Source organism: Globicephala melas, chromosome 19 (assembly GCF_963455315.2).
Source record: "Globicephala melas chromosome 19, mGloMel1.2, whole genome shotgun sequence".
In the NCBI taxonomy this organism is placed as follows: Eukaryota; Metazoa; Chordata; class Mammalia; order Artiodactyla; family Delphinidae; genus Globicephala; species Globicephala melas.
The window spans coordinates 50,826,835-50,845,441 of NC_083332.1; the positions used below are offsets into that span (position 1 = coordinate 50,826,835).

The 18,607-nt window shown below is 41.0% G+C and overlaps 2 protein-coding genes across 2 annotated transcripts; one reads left to right on the forward strand and one right to left on the reverse strand.

Moving 5' to 3' along the window:
• The first annotated feature begins 1 nt into the window (after position 1).
• TERF2IP (TERF2 interacting protein) lies at positions 2-7,753 on the forward strand. The gene is made up of 3 exons (XM_030863296.2): positions 2-807; positions 5,108-5,232; positions 6,539-7,753. The coding sequence occupies exons 1-3, from the start codon at positions 132-134 to the stop codon at positions 6,932-6,934; spliced, it is 1,197 nt and encodes a 398-aa protein (XP_030719156.2). The 5' UTR covers positions 2-131; the 3' UTR covers positions 6,935-7,753.
• A 5,067-nt stretch (positions 7,754-12,820) lies between these two features.
• On the reverse strand, positions 12,821-18,108 carry DUXB (double homeobox B). The gene is given in 7 exon segments (XM_030863817.1): positions 12,821-13,402; positions 14,490-14,521; positions 14,524-14,640; positions 15,008-15,064; positions 15,067-15,112; positions 17,077-17,234; positions 18,084-18,108. Coding segments are annotated over 7 exon segments (1,017 nt in total).
• Between the last annotated feature and the right edge of the window lie 499 nt (positions 18,109-18,607).

The window sequence follows — 18,607 nt, forward strand, 5'->3', positions numbered from 1 at the left end:
AACTGCAGCGCAGGCGTAGTACGGGGTTGTGGGGCGGCGGCAGTAGCGTCTGGAGCGTTACCTCAGGCACTGGGGCTCTGTACGCCGCGCGTTGGCAAGACGGCACCTTCTTCTGGTGCTCGGCGTGAGCTATGGCTGAGGCGATGGATTTGGGCAAAGACCCCAATGGGCCAACCCATTCCTCGACTCTATTCGTGAGGGAGGATGGCAGCTCCATGTCCTTCTACGTGCGTCCCAGCCCGGCGAAGCGCCGGCTCTCGACGCTCATCCTGCACGGCGGCGGCACCTTGTGTCGCGTGCAGGAGCCTGGGGCCGTGCTGCTGGCTCAGCCCGGGGAGGCGGCGGCCGAGGCCTCGGGCGACTTCATTTCCACGCAGTACATCCTGGACTGCGTGGAGCGCAACGAGAGGCTCGAGCTGGAGGCCTACCGGTTGGGCCCGGCTCTAGGGGCCGACCAGGCCCCAGAGACGAAGCCCGGGCCTCAGGCTGGGGGCGCCGCCTCCACGGAGCCCGAGCTGCAGCCGCACGTGGGGCGGATCGTCTTCACGGACGCGGACGACGTGGCCATCTTGACGTACGTGAAGGAACATGCCCGCTCGCCCAGCTCCGTCACCGGCAACGCCTTGTGGAAAGCGATGGAGAAGAGCTCGCTCACCCAGCACTCGTGGCAGTCCATGAAGGACCGCTACCTCAAGCGCCTGCGGGGCCAGGAGCATAAGTACCTGTTGGGGGAGGCCCCAGTGAGCCCCTCCTCCCAGAAACTCAAGCGGAAAACTGAGCAAGACCCCGAGGATGCTGATAGCGGGGGTGAGGCTTGCTGCGAACGCGCGAGCCCTCTGCTGTCCCCTGTGTGAGGCGGGGGCGTCGGCCTCTTTCCTCTTCTGTTGGGCGTCCATGTTGGCGTCTTGGGGGAGCATCGTCCAGCCCCCTCCTCACCCCCCCTTTGACATCCGGGTAATATTGCGCCGTTTTCTAAGGTCTCTCTTAATTCACTTTTCCAATAACTGGGGTATTGGCATGGTCCGATATTCAAAAGGTGCAGAAAGAGTATGTGGAAAATTCTCCCCCCTTTCCTTTCCCACCAGCTACCTAGTTTCCCCCCCCCCCAGAGACAACGGGGAACCAGCTTCTTGGGTATCTTTTAAGAGATTTCCCAGACTCGTTTTAAAAAATAGTTCTTCTGTATTCAGGTACATTCAGTATAAGACGTTTTAAAGCCATGCCTGCCAGACCAGCTTATTTTAATTTCTTGGCTTAAATGACTGCATATTCACATAAGAAGGTTCTCAGTGGGAAGTCGTTTCCACGTTTCGCTCAGGTGAAGTGTATTTCTAACGCAGTTGAACAGAATATTGGGATGCAGGGCCGGTTAGGACACAGTGCATAGCTGTTGAGATGCTTAACTTCTGATAAAACGGGTATTGACAGCGTAAATTGACAGACCCTTTTGTTTAAAGAGTCATGCTGCTTCCTCAGCTTCTCTTTCCTTATGGGGCTATTCTGCATAACAGTTGAAATCTGGGAAGGCAAATCTGTTAATCCTATTCAGTATGCTTAGTAGGAATTTTGTTTTTGGTAAAAGTGACATTTGAGATTCATTCAACAGATGTTTGAGTGCCAGACCTTTATCCTGCTGGGATATAACAGTAAATAAAACTCCCTTCAGTCATGGAGTTTAAAATGCTAGCTGGGCAGCGGGAAGTGCTACAGAAAAAAATAAATCAGGGTAAGGGCCGGAGAGGAGGAGGTTTTCTACAGGATGAGAAGGGAAGGTCACTACTGTAAGCTGATGCTTGAGCAGAGACCAGAGGAAATGAAAGAACTCAGCAGTTGGTTATCTGAGAAAGAGTATTTCAGGCTTAGGGAGTATTAAGTACAAAGGTCCTGAGGTGGAGTATAGCTGGTGTGTTCTTGGAGCAACAGAGACCTGTGTGGCTGGGATGGAGGAAGCAAGAGGGAGAATTCTTGGAGAGACTGGGCTGTGTGTATGGGTGAAGGAGATCATGTAGGGCCCTGATTTTAAATCAGTGGTGTGGAGATGGCTGGTAGACCAATTGGAACTTGGGACAAAATTAAGCTGGATTCACCCTACTCAGTGTTTTGATATTCAGTCATTTAAATGTAAAAATTAAAATCATAAAATGACCAGGAGAAAATGTGGATGAGTATCCTTTTTTGTTTTTTTGTGGGTTTTTTTTTTGGCCGCGGCTTGCAGGGTTCCCTGACCAGGGGTCAAACCCAGGCCCACGGCAGTGAAAGCACAGAGTCTTAACCACTGGACTGCCAGGGAATTCCCGAGTATCCTTTTTATTTTAAAATTTTATTTATTTATTTAGAATTAATTAATTTTATTTTATTATTTATTTTTGGCTGCGTTGGGTCTTTGTTGCTGCACGTGGGCTTTCTCTAGTTTCGGAGGGTGGGGGCTACTCTTCATTGCTGTGCGCAGGCTTCTCATTGCTGGGGCCTGTGGGATGTTCCCCGACCAGGGCTTGAACCCGTGTCCGCTCATTGGCAGGCGGATTCTTAACCACTGCGCCAGTAGGGAAGTCCTCGAATATCCCTTTTAATAGTTACATGTTGATAGTTCTGAAACCAGGAAGACTAAGAAAAAACTTTATATATTTGATTACTTAAAATTTAAAGCTTCTCATGATAAATAAAGTCAGAGGGCAAACTGGAAAAGTATTTTCAATACGTTGCAACAGAGTGAGTTTCCTTAATATCCAAAGAGCTTGTAGAAGTTAGTAAGTAAAAGAAAAACTAGTAGAAAAGTGAGCAAAGGAAATGGAACAGGAAGTTTCCAGAAAAGGAAATAGATAAATGGCAAATAAACAAATGCAGAAATATTGTTACTGAATAAAAATAAATTAGACCCTGAGGGGACTTCCTTGGCTGGCCAGTGGTTAAGACTCCGTGATTCCACTGCAGGGGGCACGGTTCGATTCCTGGTCAGGGAACTAAGATCCCCCCCCCCCCCCGCCTTGCCATAAGGCGCAGCCCCACAAACAAAAAATTACACCCTGAGCAGAGGACCAGTACAAGCCATGCCTGGACTTCTGCCCATGGAAACTGAAATAAGTGTGTCTGGTGTGTTTTTTAGAAAAGTAGATCAGAGCAAGGCAATGTCATATTTTATCAGTTAGATTGGCAATAACTAACAAAATGGGTAATACCCAGAGTTAACGAGGTATATGAAAACAAGTACACTCCTACATTATTAATAGAAGGAAATCGGTGCAATTTCTTTGGAAGGAATTTTGACACCATCTGACAACATTTAAAATACATGTTCCCTTAAACATGGTAATTATTGCCTCTAGGAATTTATCCTCAGATATACTCCAAGTGTAAAAGAGTACATAGTGAAAAGTGAGTCTCACTGCTCCATACCCCTTCCCCCGCTTCCTCTCCCAGAGGCAACCACTGTTGTTGTCCCCTGTTTGTGTCCTTTTTGCTCATAGTAACACTAGCACACTAGACAGAAGTTTGTTCTGCAGTTTGCTTTCTTTTTTTAACTTAATAGATCTTGAAGCTTTTGTGTGTCTGCTCATTGTTTGCTTCATTCCTTTCTTGTTCATTGCATTGTGTTTCATTATGTGAGCCATAATTTGTTTACATTTTTTATTATGGAAAATTTCAAACATTTACAGAAGTAGAAAGAGAATAGTATAATGCACGTACCCATCACCCAACTTCACCTGATTATAGTTTGTGGCCAGTTTTTTCATCTACACCTTTCATCCTGACTTCTGGGATTATTTTGAAGCCAGTGCCAGGCATTATCCCATTTTTTTTTTTATCAGTTTCAGCAAGTATCTCTAAAATGTAAGGCTTCTTTTTAAAATTTTATGTAAAATAAAATTGACTTATTTTGGTGTACAGTTATGTATTTAAATTTTTTTTATTGTGGTAGAATATACATTAGATAAAATATACCATTTTAGCTGTTTTTAAGTGTTTAGTTCAGTAGCACTAAGTATGTTCACATTGTGATGCAGTCATCACCATGATCCATCTCTAGAACATTTTCGTCCTCCAGAACTGAAATTTGTACCTATTGAACACCAACCCATGTTGCAACATGTGTGAGAATTTTGTTCCTAGTGTTTCCACATCTTGGATATTGTGAATAATGCTGCTGTAGTATGGGTTACTAATACCTGTTTGAAACCCTGCTTTTTTTTTGGGGGTGTATTCTCAGAAGTGGAATTGCTGGATCATATGGTGATTATATGTTTAATATTTTAAGAAACTGCCATACAGTTTTCCAGTTAGGTGTTTTAACACATGTACAGATGGTGATGTAACCACCAAAATCAGGATACAGAACAATTCCATCACAAAAAATCTCTCTCGTGTTGCCCCTTAGTAGTCAGTCTTTGTTAAGTGGAAAATAGCAGAGTTAAGTCCTCAGAGAACAAAGACTAAAAGGGAAATAGGAGGATGTTTAGCTTTAGGAGGCTCTCCTTTCTGTAGATTGTATGTGGTGGATTGTGGTAGACCCCCAGATCTATCTTCCCCTGGGAGAACTGCCTTACCCAAGGTTCTGTCATTCTAGGCTAGCATCCAATGACTAATCTATGCGCGGTTAAAATAACATCTTGGCTCCTTTGCCCCAACTTGGTCAACTCTGTAGGGCCTTCCTAGCTCCAGACTTCTACATGGTTTCAGTTGCGGCCTTGTTGGAACTCTCACAGCTCTCAGCTTCTTTCTGCCCAGTGAACACTCCTTAATCAACACCTTACCTGTTAATCTCCATCTCAGAACCTACTTCCCAGACAACCCAATTTATGGCACAGTTTTGTTAATTTGCAAGATCTATAAATACAAAGTGAAAAATGAATTAAACTTGAAGAGTATTTTTATTTTACGTATCAGAACCTAGGAAAATTACCACCATTTTTATTGTACAACTTTTCAGAAGCAAGAGTAGAAATTATTGAACATGCATGTCATATTTTTCTTACCCTTCTGATCAAAAACATATTTTCTAATAGGAAAAAAGTGCAGGCTCACTTCTGGCCCAGAGCTCACAGAGCATTTACTATATTTTTGGTTTCTGTAAAAAAGGCTAGTTCTAATCTGGTGCTGTTCTGTTTAATAGAACCACAGAATAAGAGAACTCCAGACTTGCCTGAAGAAGAATTTGAAAAGGAAGAGATCAAGGAGAATGAAGAAGCAGTCAAAAAGATGCTTGTAGAAGCCACCCGGGAGTTTGAAGAGATTGTGGTATGTTAACTAGATTTAACTCATGTTTTTTTCCTATGTCCATTCTCCTCCTTTGAAATTGGTCTTCCCATCTGTTCTTTTTATACACCTGAGGCCCAGAAAGGTAAGAGAGAAATTCAAGATGGAGGAGGAAAATGGAAGGTGAGACTGATCAAGGTTCTGGGCATGTACTTTTAGTTTTTGGTAGGATGATTTAAGGAGGAGGGGAGGGAGAAACATGGGGGAGAATTATTTTTAAGTAGTATAAAGCATCTTACTTTGAGTACTTTCATCTGTAAGTTTTTCTAAGTTAAGTTTGCGGATTTATCTTTTTAAAATGTTTTTATTCTCAGGTAAAAGTAATTTTTTAAAGAGGTTAATTTTTTATCAAGCAATTTTAGCTCTTTGTATACTTAGAGCTTTTTTAGAATTTTTTAGCTCTTCCATATTCAGTTAAGTTCTAAAACTTTGTTGGAATCCCATATTTAATCATAGTTATAGAGAAAGGCAACCATAAAATAATGAGTAATAAAAAAATCCAAATTATATGTGCATATCTTCTCTAAGAAAAAGGATCTTGTTAATTAACTTTTCTTACTAACACTAAGAAAAATGGTTATGTATCAGTCTAAAACAGGAAAATAATTTAAAGTTCATTTAATTTAAAGTTGGTTCATTTTCTGTAAACTTTCAAATACTCTCAACAACTCTCAAACATGGCCTACATAGGTCTCCTCTCACATAACACGCTTCGTAACGTGCCTAAATATAGTGTAGTGTGGAGACCCTAATATATTCATACAGCAATGTTTTTTGAGTACTTACCATGTGAAGGCATTGGTAGGCACTGGGGATGTAGTGATGAGCAAAACATAACATTTCCTGCCCTATGGAGCTTACAATCTGAGAGTGAAGTCAAATTTTTAACAAATAATTAGTGCATACATGTGTATACATATATGTGTATGCACATAACATTTATTTTTCACATTCAGTGTAGCTTCTAATGTTCTGTTGGAATACATATACATACACGTACGTACATATGTACACATGCATACACACACACACACACACTCCATCCACACTCACACTTCTCCTTACCCTATCATATACATACATATATATACACATACATACACATATGCACACATCCAACATGAGTAAATGTAAGAAGGAACATAGCACATAAGAGGAACTGAAGGAAGTCCAGTGTGATAGGGGTGAAAAGGGCAAGGAAGTGGTAGCTGGGAGAGACCAGATATTTTAAGAGTAAGTATTCATGACTTGGTAATTAGTAACTGGTCATATTCATCACTTTCTCTAGGTGGATGAGAGCCCTGATTTTGAAATACATATAACAATGTGTGATGATGATCCACCCACACCTGAGGAGGACTCAGAAACACAGCCTGATGAGGAAGAAGAAGAAGAAAAAGTTTCCGCACCAGAGGTGGGAGCTGCCATTAAGATCATCCGGCAGTTAATGGAAAAGTTTAACTTGGATCTGTCAACAGTTACACAGGCCTTCCTAAAAAATAGTGGTGAGCTGGAGGCTACTTCCTCCTTTTTAGAGTCTGGTCAGAGGGCTGATGGGTATCCCATTTGGTCCCGACAGGATGACTTAGATTTGCAAAAAGATGATGAGGGTACCCGAGATGCACTGGTCAAAAAATTTGGTGCTCAGAATGTAGCTCGGAGGATTGAATTCCGAAAGAAATAATTGGCAAGATAATGAAAAAAAAAGGTTTGGCACATAAGGCATTAAAAATTTTTTTTGTGACTATTGAACTTCAGAGATTTTTACATTGGAACTGACACTCATCTTTTGACCAATGCTATTGTTGCTCTGTGAGTCCTAGATTTTGTAGCCAAGCAAAGTTGGAGGATGAAAATAAAAGAAATTGGATATATTTAGAGCTGTTCCTGGCAGTATCAATGTGTTTGTACAAGGAAAATCAAAAACAGAGAGGTTGGTTTACATAGTAATAACCGCTTTCTGGAATGGAATCCCTGCTGTATTGGTGAGAGGAGCTAGTGACAAAGTCAAAGGCGGAAAGTTAGATGGGTTGTTTCAGAAAGCATAAATAAAGAGCCTCCTATCCTTTGGCAGAAGCTTCTCTAGATTATGATAGATTCCAAATCAAGAATCTAGGAATGTGGAAAGATTTAATTACAAGGCCTTTGAACATGGACTGTCCCAAACCCTTGCATCCCCCAGTGAACTCTGATTTCTGGGCTGCTTTGAAAACCCCATATTCCTTTTGCCAACTTATATTTGGGGAGCCTGTTCGTTGGCTGTTCTTTTCTTCAAGTCTGTGTCAGTTAAGTCTCTACCATGTGTTTCTTTATCTACCATCCAGTTTTGTTTAAAACACAAAAATTTAGAGAGTCTTGGGAAAAGTCTTACTTGGTTACTAGGAATGTGTTTTTATTTATTGAGGATAGTTTTGTGCTAAGAATAGTGTTAGATTTAAAAATTAGAGGATTAATTCCTCTTTGTTGTGTTGATTTCATTATTGAAAATAAATAGAACTTTGTATTTGAGTCTCCACAAAGTGTTTTCTTTGATTGTGTTCACAAAACCTTTTAGGTATAAAAACCATAAAGGAACTAACATTTTTGGCTCTTAGTAATTAGAACTAATAAAGAGTTCCATTTAAGACTAATGGGTTATTAGAAAGAAACTGTTTCTTCTGGGTGGAGCAAAGAGAAGATCTGTGTCAGGGACTGTGAAAGATAGCATAACAAGGTGAACTGCTGAGAGTCAAAAGGGAAGAGAAGCCAATAAGGAACCATCCGGTGTGTAATAGAAGGTGTCAGTGCCTGTCCCAAATGCCTGAGCACTCACCATTCCAGCACTTGCCACCATCAGGAGTCCTACTGCAATCACCTTCCTAAGGCTCCCTCTCTGCTTGAAGTGCTGTGGAGTTAATGCCCCTGAGAGCAGCTTTCAGCTAATGGTGAATAGGAATCAGAGGATGCATCCCAGCTTCCTTGCTCACCAGAGAACTGACAGCTGAATATTTGAGTTACCCCTCGAGTGGAGTTACCCCATACCATCCGAGGCCGCCAGTAGAAGAAAGCATAGTTGCCCACAGTGGTATGAATGAACCTGCATAGACCTCCTCTTATTTTACATACCCACTTCCCTACTAGTGCATCCTGGAATCATCAGTTAAATTCACATTTTTTCCTTAGAGTCTGCTTCTGGGAGAACCCAGCCTAAAGCAATGCATTTAACCTTTTACTCCTCCTTAGAATGTTGAAAGGATACAACACACACCCAGCAGTAAACGTAGCTCACTACAGTAGTGTTCCTTTTTTTTTTGGCTGTGGTGCACGGCATGTGGGATCTTAGTTCCTTGACCAGGGATTGAACCCACGCCCCCTGCAGTGGAAGCATGGAGTCTTAACCTCTGGACCACGAGGGAGGTCCCCACAGTAGTGATTCTTAAATGGGGCTTGGGAGGGGTTGGGTGGTGGATATTTGTTTAAAATGGGTTCTCCTCCATTGTGATGTGACCCTAGAGTGGTTGAAAATCATTGCTTTAGATATGAAATGGAAATGTCATTTAGCATGTCTGTATCTCAATAAAGTTACCATAGCCTATTGGCTTTACAGAGCTAGAAATTCCAGTTTTGTCAGTCATGTGCAAAAGGGTCTGATTTATTATACCCAGACTCCCAGAAGACATGTTTAAATCTAAACACACACCAACTTCTAGTGCTCATTATAAACCAGTAATTTTCAAATATCTGGTTTTGTAATTTCTCTGGTCATTTCATCTCTTGGGCTGGGATATATGTGGGGAAACAAATTATCAGAAATATTTTGGGGAGCACAAAACTAAGCAAGGAAAATGAGTTGGATCTTAATGGTTAATGGCATTGAGCTATGGCTGTATCTACTCCAGAGACCAGCAGTTGAAGTCTTGAATTGAGATACTTCTGCTTTGTGCTGCCAGATTCTTGTTCTTTGGGTTTTCTTTCCTTGACTTCGTGAGTTTGGCTTTTCTGCTTATGATGTGGGATATGTTATTTCTTACTCATTTTAGCTCTTGAGTTCTAGGCCTTCCTCACTATTCCCTCTTGGCTCCCCCTTACTCCAGCTTTTGAAATTTTTCTAGACCTTAAATAACCTCCATAACTTCATTAGTGGCAGAAACATTCTGTCTTCTCTTTCTCTGCAACAATGAGGCTATTCATTATTTTCCTCTGTTCCCTATTCCATTTAAGTGGGTGCAGTTGAGTTTTAAAAATTGAAGCTGCTGTTTGAATTGTTCTGATCCTCTTGCTTTTGGACTAATGCTTTTGGCTGAATCATATGCCTACCTGGCTATAGCAATAAGGTGTATTTCATTGAACGTAACAGAAAACCTAACTCTAAAGGACTTTAATAAATAAGGGGATTTATATTTTGTATATATAACAAGAAGCCCTGAGGTTGGGTGGCTTTAAGGTTCTAGTTTTCTGCTCTCCCATCCTTAACGTGTTCTGTCAGCTTCTCCCCTTGTGGTTGAAAGGTGGCAGCTACAGCTCCAACAGCTGAAGAGGGAGGGTTTCCTCCTAAGTGTCTCCTTTATTGGTGGGCAGCCTTTCTCAGAAGCCCCTCATAGACATCTCACTGGCCAGAATTGTGACACGTGCCCCTTCCTAACTCCACCTCTCTGCAGGGTAAATGAAATTGACTGAGAGTGATTAAGAACTATACTCCTTGGGCTGCGGATTGTGTATCCTTCCCTGGGAATGTGGCCTGAAAGGGGAGGGTGTATACCCAAATAAAAGTCAGGGAGTTTAGGGTCTGCTAAGAACTTCCATTGTACGGACGAGTCACCTTCTTCAGGGGCAAGAATATTCTACCCAGGAGCAGGCAGCACAGCTAGTGACTAAATCCCCAATGCCCCCTCCAGAGGATATACAGTGATTTCTGCTCCAGAGGTGAAGTCTGCACTTTGGCCATCACCCAAACAGTGGACACAACCTGGAACAGGACTGGCCTGCGAGATGCGTGACCTCATCCACGGACCCTCCCGTCCAAAGGTTTTCAGAAATTGAAATTAGTCCCAAGAACTAAGGGACCAGGTTGTTGGGACCCAAGGGGCCTCTAGGAAGAGGGCAGGTGCCTTTTATTGGAGGCAGAGCTGGGATGGGGCAATCAGATGCTCCAGCCGTGGGCACCAAGCAAGGTCCACTGGACTTGCCACCCTGCAGGATCCATGTTCTCAGCCCTGCTTTCAGGCTGTAGAGGCCTCAACCATGACAGCCTTTAAGGCCTCCACTGGCTGTGAGCCCAGTGCACATTCATGGTCACCTCAATCTGTTATAAGAATAGGATGTCTGGTCACCCAATCCATGAAAGGGACATTTGACTTGCAGGAGATTCTGAACTGGTCAACGTGGTTCTCTTGGTCAGATACTGTTCCTTACCTTTTTCTCTAGAGACTTAATCCCACTGCTTGCTTCAGAAGTGAAAATTTACCTATTTCTCTAGAGAAGGTCATCCCATCTGTCTCCCTCCAGAGGCTATAGTTAGATGTGTAGATATAGAGATAGGCATAAAGAGTATGGAGGGGAGCTGTAGAGACAATGTAGATGAACAATAGATAATATATTTACATAGATCCATACATATAAACATGGAGATACAGATATGCATATAAATGAAGAAGTAGATTATAGACACAAATGTATAGTTTTCCCTTCACAAATAATCAGACTTGTTTTCATAAGTTGGAGAACTCTGTCCACGTATGTGTTTGAAGTACAGGAAAGATACTAGGACCTCTCATCTCTGACCACATGAGAATCATGTGGGGGAGAAATTTAAAAATCAAACTAGGCATGGTATCAACACTGTTAAATATATCAGATTCTTTTTGTAGATTTGTGCCACTAATACCTGCACATACGCATGTGACTTTTATTTCCCTAAGTGGTTAATGAAGATACAGCTCATATTAGGAAAAATAACTTGTGCTGAGTGTTATTTGGCCATAAATACTGATGTTGGAATATTCTGGCACTTGTGCTTCAGTGTATAAACATCTAGAGAACTCTTGCATGTAACGCACCCAGATACCAGAAGGATGTCCACCTCACGACTATATTTGTGCAAAACTGGTATCTTTGTAGAACTAGATGGTATGCGTACTGATCTTCTTTCAACACCTTCATATGGAAAGTAAACAAAGCAAATATGACAAAACAGAAAGTAAATTAATAAAATGAACAAAGAAGTGATTTTTTTTTTCTTTTTTTTTTGCGGTACGCGGGCCTCTCACTGTTGTGGCCTCTCCCGTTGTGGAGCACAGGCTCTTGGACGCGCAGGCTCAGTGGCCATGGCTCACGGGCCCAGCTGCTCCGCGGCATGTGGGATCTTCCCAGACTGGGGCACGAACTCGTGTCCCCTGCATCGGCAGGTGGACTCTCAACCACTGTGCCACCAGGGAAGCCCAGAAGTGATATTTTTTAAAGACATTTTTATTGCCAAGGTAAACCCACATGTACCAAAATCTGTTTTCAGAATTTACCTTTTCAAAAGAGGGGGGAAGACTGAGAATGAGAATGGTTACCCCAGGTTTTAGATGAACGTATAATGTATTTATAATAAGAGAAGAAATATTATGGACATATATATATACATATATGCAAATATATACAAAAAACTAAAAAAGTGGAAATATTAGCATCATTAGACTATGTTCAGTGATGATATGGTATTGCTATTATAATTGTAATTTTTTGTATGTTTTAAATAGTCAAAGTAAAAATACACTTCTAAGTGAAGATTACTCAGTATTATGGATTTGTCCAAATCCATTTAATCATTCCTGTAATGATGGATGCTGAGGTAGTATCTAGTTCCCAGTTTAAACCCTCAGAGCTTTGGGGAAAAGCTCACTTTTATGAGCTCACATCATCAAGAAGTACAGCATCCCTTCGTTTTCTACACAATCAACTAATTTCAAGTTTGCCCTCTCATGATGCCAGGAGGGAAAGAAGTTCTAATATGTCCCTCAGAGATCTATTCCAGACCGTGGAGGACATGGTGATTACAGAGAGAAGGTCATATTCTTGAGTAAAATACTTTTTTTCTGGAAGAATTCAGCAGACATGTCCACCACCTAGTGCCCATGGTGCTTCCATAGGCAGTGTGGAGCTTGGAAACAATCCTTCACTTAGTGGAGTATAGAAGATAACCACTGCCCACAAGAAAAACAACCTCCATGTGGGTTTCCAAGTGGTTTTCCCTTCCCCCTGCTTTAGTTTTGCCTCTGACAGGATGACCTCCTTATTTATTGTTCTTTAAATTGCTGTGATCTGCATCCAAAGAAAGGAGGACTGGTCAGGTTCAGAATGCTATCTTCTTCCTGCTGAAGCTCAAGCCCTGGTGAGCTTTGCAAAGTTCAGAAGAACCTGAAAATCCTGGAGGGTCCTCTTCCTGTGGATCAGGATTCAAAAAAGTTTGTACCTTTTACTGACAATCTGTGGATGGCAGGAGTTGACCTAAAGGCTTCTTGAGGTTTCTGTATATTGCTGGTGCGGTTGGCTGAGGGCATGAGGTGGTTCTCCAGCTGACTCTGTGTGGTGTGGCCACCAGTCTGTCTCAGTAGGTCCCTTTTTGAGGATCCCGCTCTGCAATCAGAGCCTGGCAGCACTCATCCCACCACTGCAGAAAGTAAGATATGTCCACCTGGCTCAGATCCTGTGGTGGTGGTTTTTTGTGCTCAGCTTGAGGCTGAGAATAGTCTTCCAGCTGCAGTACTCCCATGTCAGTCTGTTCTTGGTGATCCTGGCGTTCTTGGTATTGGGGCCAGAAGGGGTACTGAGTATCTGGGTCTCCTCTCATAGTCAGCAGTGCTGGCACATAATTCCCAAGTGTTAGAGTAGAGGGAGAGTTCTTTCCTCTCTGCACAGCCTGCATGGGCTGCATCATGACACTTTGTCCTTGGATCACACAAGGGACAGAGGATACGTGGGATGGGAGAAGAACAGGTAGAAATGGTTGGTTCCTGCTGAAAGAACTGGAGGAAGCAAAATGATGAGATCTGCCTGGGAGAGTACATAGGTCAATTTCGTGCTGCTGAGCTGTCATACCAGGTCTCCCATTTGGGCCATCTACCAAGGAATTCACAGGCTCACTTGTGCTCTGCCCAGGGTACAGAGATCTTGGGTCCTGAAACCACATCTCCGTGAGAAAAACAGAGACATGGATATCATAAGACAAGTGATTCTGGCTGTTCTCAAACTGTGTAAAGCAAAGGGCCTATTATATAGGCCCAAATCTCAAGAGGTGTGTGTGTGTGTGTGTCTATACATATATATATATATATATATATATATGAAATTAATTGCCCTTGTTCATGTGTTCAGTATGTGTATATATGTACATATGTGTGTGGACACGTATATATGTGCATATGCATAAGTATGTGTGTTTATGTATGTATATGTATACATATACATACATACAAACACATAGATTTAGGTCATAGCACATTCAGCAATCAACTATAGATGAAACTCTGGCTAAAAAGGCATATGCTTTAGGATCCACCCTTCAATTTCAACGATGGATCAGGGAACAAGGTCTCTTGACGAGGTTGACATTTTCCTCCTATTAATCAGTGTTTGCACAGGAATACATACCTTGTAAACGTGTATAAATCTGAATAAGGATTAATAAACACAGATAAGTGTTTATGAGGGTCATTGTGCTGATAGACCTATGAACATGCTTCCTAGTCATGAGCGTTGAATGTATACGGAACCACTATCCCCATAGCTTAGGTAGAAGAAGGTACTAATGAGGGTGCTTTTGTTCCCCTATTTGACTATGCCTGTAGATTTTTTGGGGGTGTTAAAAGTGGGGGAAGGAGAGATGGGCAGGATATCTAGTTGGCAGAGGCCAGGAATGCTGAAAAACACTATACCTGGCATGGACTGCCCCTCCCAAGAAAGAATTGTCTGGCCCAAAATGACAGCAGTGCCAAGCTTTAGAAAACCTAACGAGAGTGTTCTCAAAATAGACATTAATTTTCACATTTTCCCACAGTTTTGCTGCTGGTGATTCTGAATAGATGCACCACTGACAATTTGATTAGAAAATTCTTCCTTTTGCAGGAATGTGACTTGCAATGCCAGGTGTTTACTATCCCAGGCCTTTGTCCTTGATTGCTGTGGTAATCTAGGTTAGTCAAGGTTTTCCAGCAACCACTCGGGGTAACATCGTTTAATGGGTTAGGGATATTTGCTGCCATAGACATAAAACTTACTTGAATTCTCGATTCTGGAATGCCTGTTTGGCTAGTGTTTTCCTGTTTGCAATATCAAAGAATTGGTTCCTCTTGAAGGCTTGAACTAGAATGTTTGATTGAGATCTTGGAACCGATGTGTGGTCTCGTGTGGCTCCTTTTGGTAAGTATTCTAAAAGAGAACGCAGGGACAATAGGGTTTTTAGGACATTTTTGCATTCAAGCTGGAAACTCAAACTTGGGAAGATAGTGCTGACCTCTTACTCCCTCTGAATCCCCCTGAGATGACAGAAGAGGAGGATGTTGCCCTGCTCAGAGCAGCAGGACCAAAAAGTCCAAAGCCTTTCTTGCTCAGAACCCGTCTGTCCCAGCCACTGTGGGACCATGCTTATATTGATGACCTTAGGTTACTCAGAACAGGCTGTAACTGGCTCCAAAACTAAGGATTCTTTGTGGAGAATTTGGGCACAACATGCAGAATTGATTCCCCTCTCAATGGGACCCACTAATGAACTGCATTTGGACTGGTGGGTTCTTACCTTGAGTATAAGGCTGAGGCTCGTTCTGTCCATGGGTTTGGTCTTCCCCTAGGAGGAGCTGAACCCCAATCGGCTCTGTCTTGCTCTGTGGTTTTTAAACCAAATCTGAGTGGGAAAAGACGACGTGAAAGTCATGTAACTCAGTCTGTGTCATTCCAAATATCAATGCAGTTAAACAAAACGAATTGATCAACTGCTCTTGGGATAATATCCCTAAGAGAAAGACGATGTATTATCCTGGGATTGATGCTATTATTAGCATACAATTCAGGATGGTATACAATCTGCTCTCAACTCAAGTTAGCATTTCTTGTATGGTCATCCTCAGGGTATCCAAAATAAATTTCCCTGATTTAAGAAAAACAGTGTAGTTCTCTCGAAGGAAGTCAATCAATCTCTCTCTCTCTCTCTCTCTCTCTCTCTTTCTCTCTCTCTCTCTCTCTCTCCCCCTTGTGTTGTATCAACTTTTCATTAGAATACCATTTCATAATACACAATACATATGGGATTGATCTTAGAAAAGAATTTCTTTATGTAGGGCAGTAGAATTAGCCATAGTCAAGAGCAGGGCTAACTCACCTACACTTTTACTTATTTCATCCCATAGCAATAGATAATGAAACTCCTAGGGACCCCATATATCTTGCTTTAAAACTATTATCACTAACATAGCCAATTGTATTCTGCTTGTTTCCTCATTACTGGAGTTGACATTGCAAGGTGCTTTCAAAGTATTTCTGAGTGTTTTATTTTGATAATTTGATAATTCATGGTAAGATTAGGGTGTCAGTTATAACCAATATCTGATGTAGTACTCATATCCCAGGCATTGTGCTAAAAGGTTATATCTATTCTTTAAATTAATTAATAAAAATATTTTCCAATAAGAAGTCTTAAGCCCAAGTGGAAACTGGAAACTAATGAGTAAGTTACTGAACACAGTTGCAGAAGCAACCTCATCCTACATTGTTTCCTGGACTTGCCATCCTCCACCTCAGTTCAAATGGGCCTAGTACCTCTCATGCAGCTAATCACTAGATAGTCCCCCAAAGTGCACTTTATTCTGGGATTTGGGAAAACTGTTTCCTACACCTAAAACAAATGCATTAAGAAAAGGGGAACTTTTCTTCTCCCCAGCGTCCCCTCAGACTGATGCCCTTATATATAGTGACTTATTGGAGACTATTTTTTTTTTTTTTTTTTTTTTGCGGTACGCGGGCCTCTCACTGTTGTGGCCTCTCCCGTTGTGGAGCACAGGCTCCGGACGCGCAGACTCAGCGGCCATGGCACACGAGCCCAGCCTTTCCACGGCATGTGGGATCCTCCCGGACCGGGGTACGAACCTGTGTCCCCTGCATCGGCAGGCGGACTCTCAACCACTGCGCCACCAGGGAAGCCCCTGGAGACTATTTTTGATAACAAAAATCTGAACTCATTATTCTCCTCTGAAAGCACCTTTTTTATTGACCTTTATTGATTTCAATACTGTTTCAGTTGGTATAATTGTATTATTTACAGCTATCTTTTTGCTGACGAAGAAATCCAGTTTATTTTTATTTTTACATCAGTAGTTCTATTCAAAATGATACAATATGGGATTTTATTTCATACACTCCTGTGTATGAATCACTTTTCAGATATTAGTAAAAAAAAAAACTAGCTTGAGAATTTACATGAGTGCTTACCCCACAGTTTCCTCATAATTATATATTAATCATTATTCTGCAGTATATATTCCAGTACTTGATACCATAGCATTATCATAGTGATCCAATTTCCTATAATCTCTAAATCTCAGAAGTTGATTTAACTATCTCCTATTGGAGAGCCTCAACCAGTATATTCTTTTCTCCAAGAGTGAATGCCCCCAACCAATTGGTAAAAGAAGTAACAGTTTTCTACCATTGGTAAAAGAGGTAATTCTTGTTTTTATTTTGTTTTAAATATTATTTAACAGGAAAAACCTTTAGGAAACATACCCAACATAAGAGAATCACCTGCCAGTGCTAAGCTTGGCCTTTCTCTTTACCTGAACCTGACAGATAATGAAACAGAAACCTGATACTAACCTGAATTTTAGATTCTGGAATGCCAATTTCCTTGGCCAGTTGTTTCCTGTTAGCTTTTTCAGGGTAAGCGTCATGTTCAAACCATGCTTGGAGGATATTCTTTTGACTCTGGTTGTAAATAATCTTGCCTTGCCAGGTTTCTTTTTGTAATAGTATGTCTGATGAAGAGAAAATGGGGAGAATTATGAAGGATATGTTTATGGATTAAAAACTGGGTGAGCATGTATCTTACTTCAAGTTGAAAGTCTGTAAATCCAATGATTATTCTGTATTTTTACTTTAGGGATATACCTAAAGTCATTCTAAATTGGAGACATGGGAATTCCCTGGTGGTCCAGTGGTTTGGGCTCCATGCTCTCACTGCCAAGGGCCTGGGTTCAATCCTTGGTTGGGGAACTAAGATCCCGCAAGCAGCCCGGCGTGGCCAAAAGAAAAAATTGGAGACATACAGGTCAAATATATATATAATAGAAAAAATGACAGTCTGTCATCTCTGAGTTACCAAAGGAAGAAGTTACTAGAAATCCACAAAATTACATGCAAAGAAAATAGGAGTTAGGAAAATAAATGGAAATAAATGAAACAAGTAAAACATTAAAACAAAAACAAGAAAAACATTAAAAGGATAAATTAAATACAATACACAAAACTGATACTTTATGATAAAATACATTTAAATAAATATAAAATGTTAAATTATTAGATATAAACTAAACATAAAATATTATGTATTCCATATATATTTTTCTCCATTTAAAGTGTTAACTTTAAGACTTTTGAAAACCCACATAATGGGACTCACGGCTGTCTCTTAAATTTGAAATTGCATTCTCTCACTTCAAAGCACCCATCAATCCCCTGATACAACTTATCACTGCAAAACAGCCCCTGCTTCAACAACCTATTCCTCTAATCATAATTGGGATTTTACTTTTTATAAACTCTGGAAAATAAACAAAGCATGTGGCATTATCAAAGAAGAGAGCAAAACACAGATGGGAATTTACCACTTGCAGTACTGTTCAAATCCATCTTGGGAAGAGGTATCCAGATTCTGCAGAGATGAGTGGACAACTAAGCAAGACACAGGATTTATAAAACACCCAGAGCGACCCACCCATTTCTTAAATACCCTCCTATTTAATCCCTTCATTAAATATTTAACACTTTTCAGAAGAGAGTTGAAGTAATCAGGTTAAGAGGAAATACAGATTCTACCAGATTCTAATTTTGCATCTATTATAATATCTCCCCAAATATGACTTAGAATCTGTGCTTTCTACTTTACATAGTACATATGTATGTATCAATATATATTATAATATATGCTTTGTTCTCTATAATTTTTAGTACTCCTGTTTCTTAATTATTTTGGCTTGATGATATTATTTTAATATTAGATCGATATTCCTATTCACTTTTAGGCTCCCTGTTTTCCTTAGCCCTTACTGAAACAAATTTCTTTCCATTATTGTTAGTATGGTTTATGTGTTACCTTGGCTATTCTGTATTCCACAGTTATTAAAAAAAC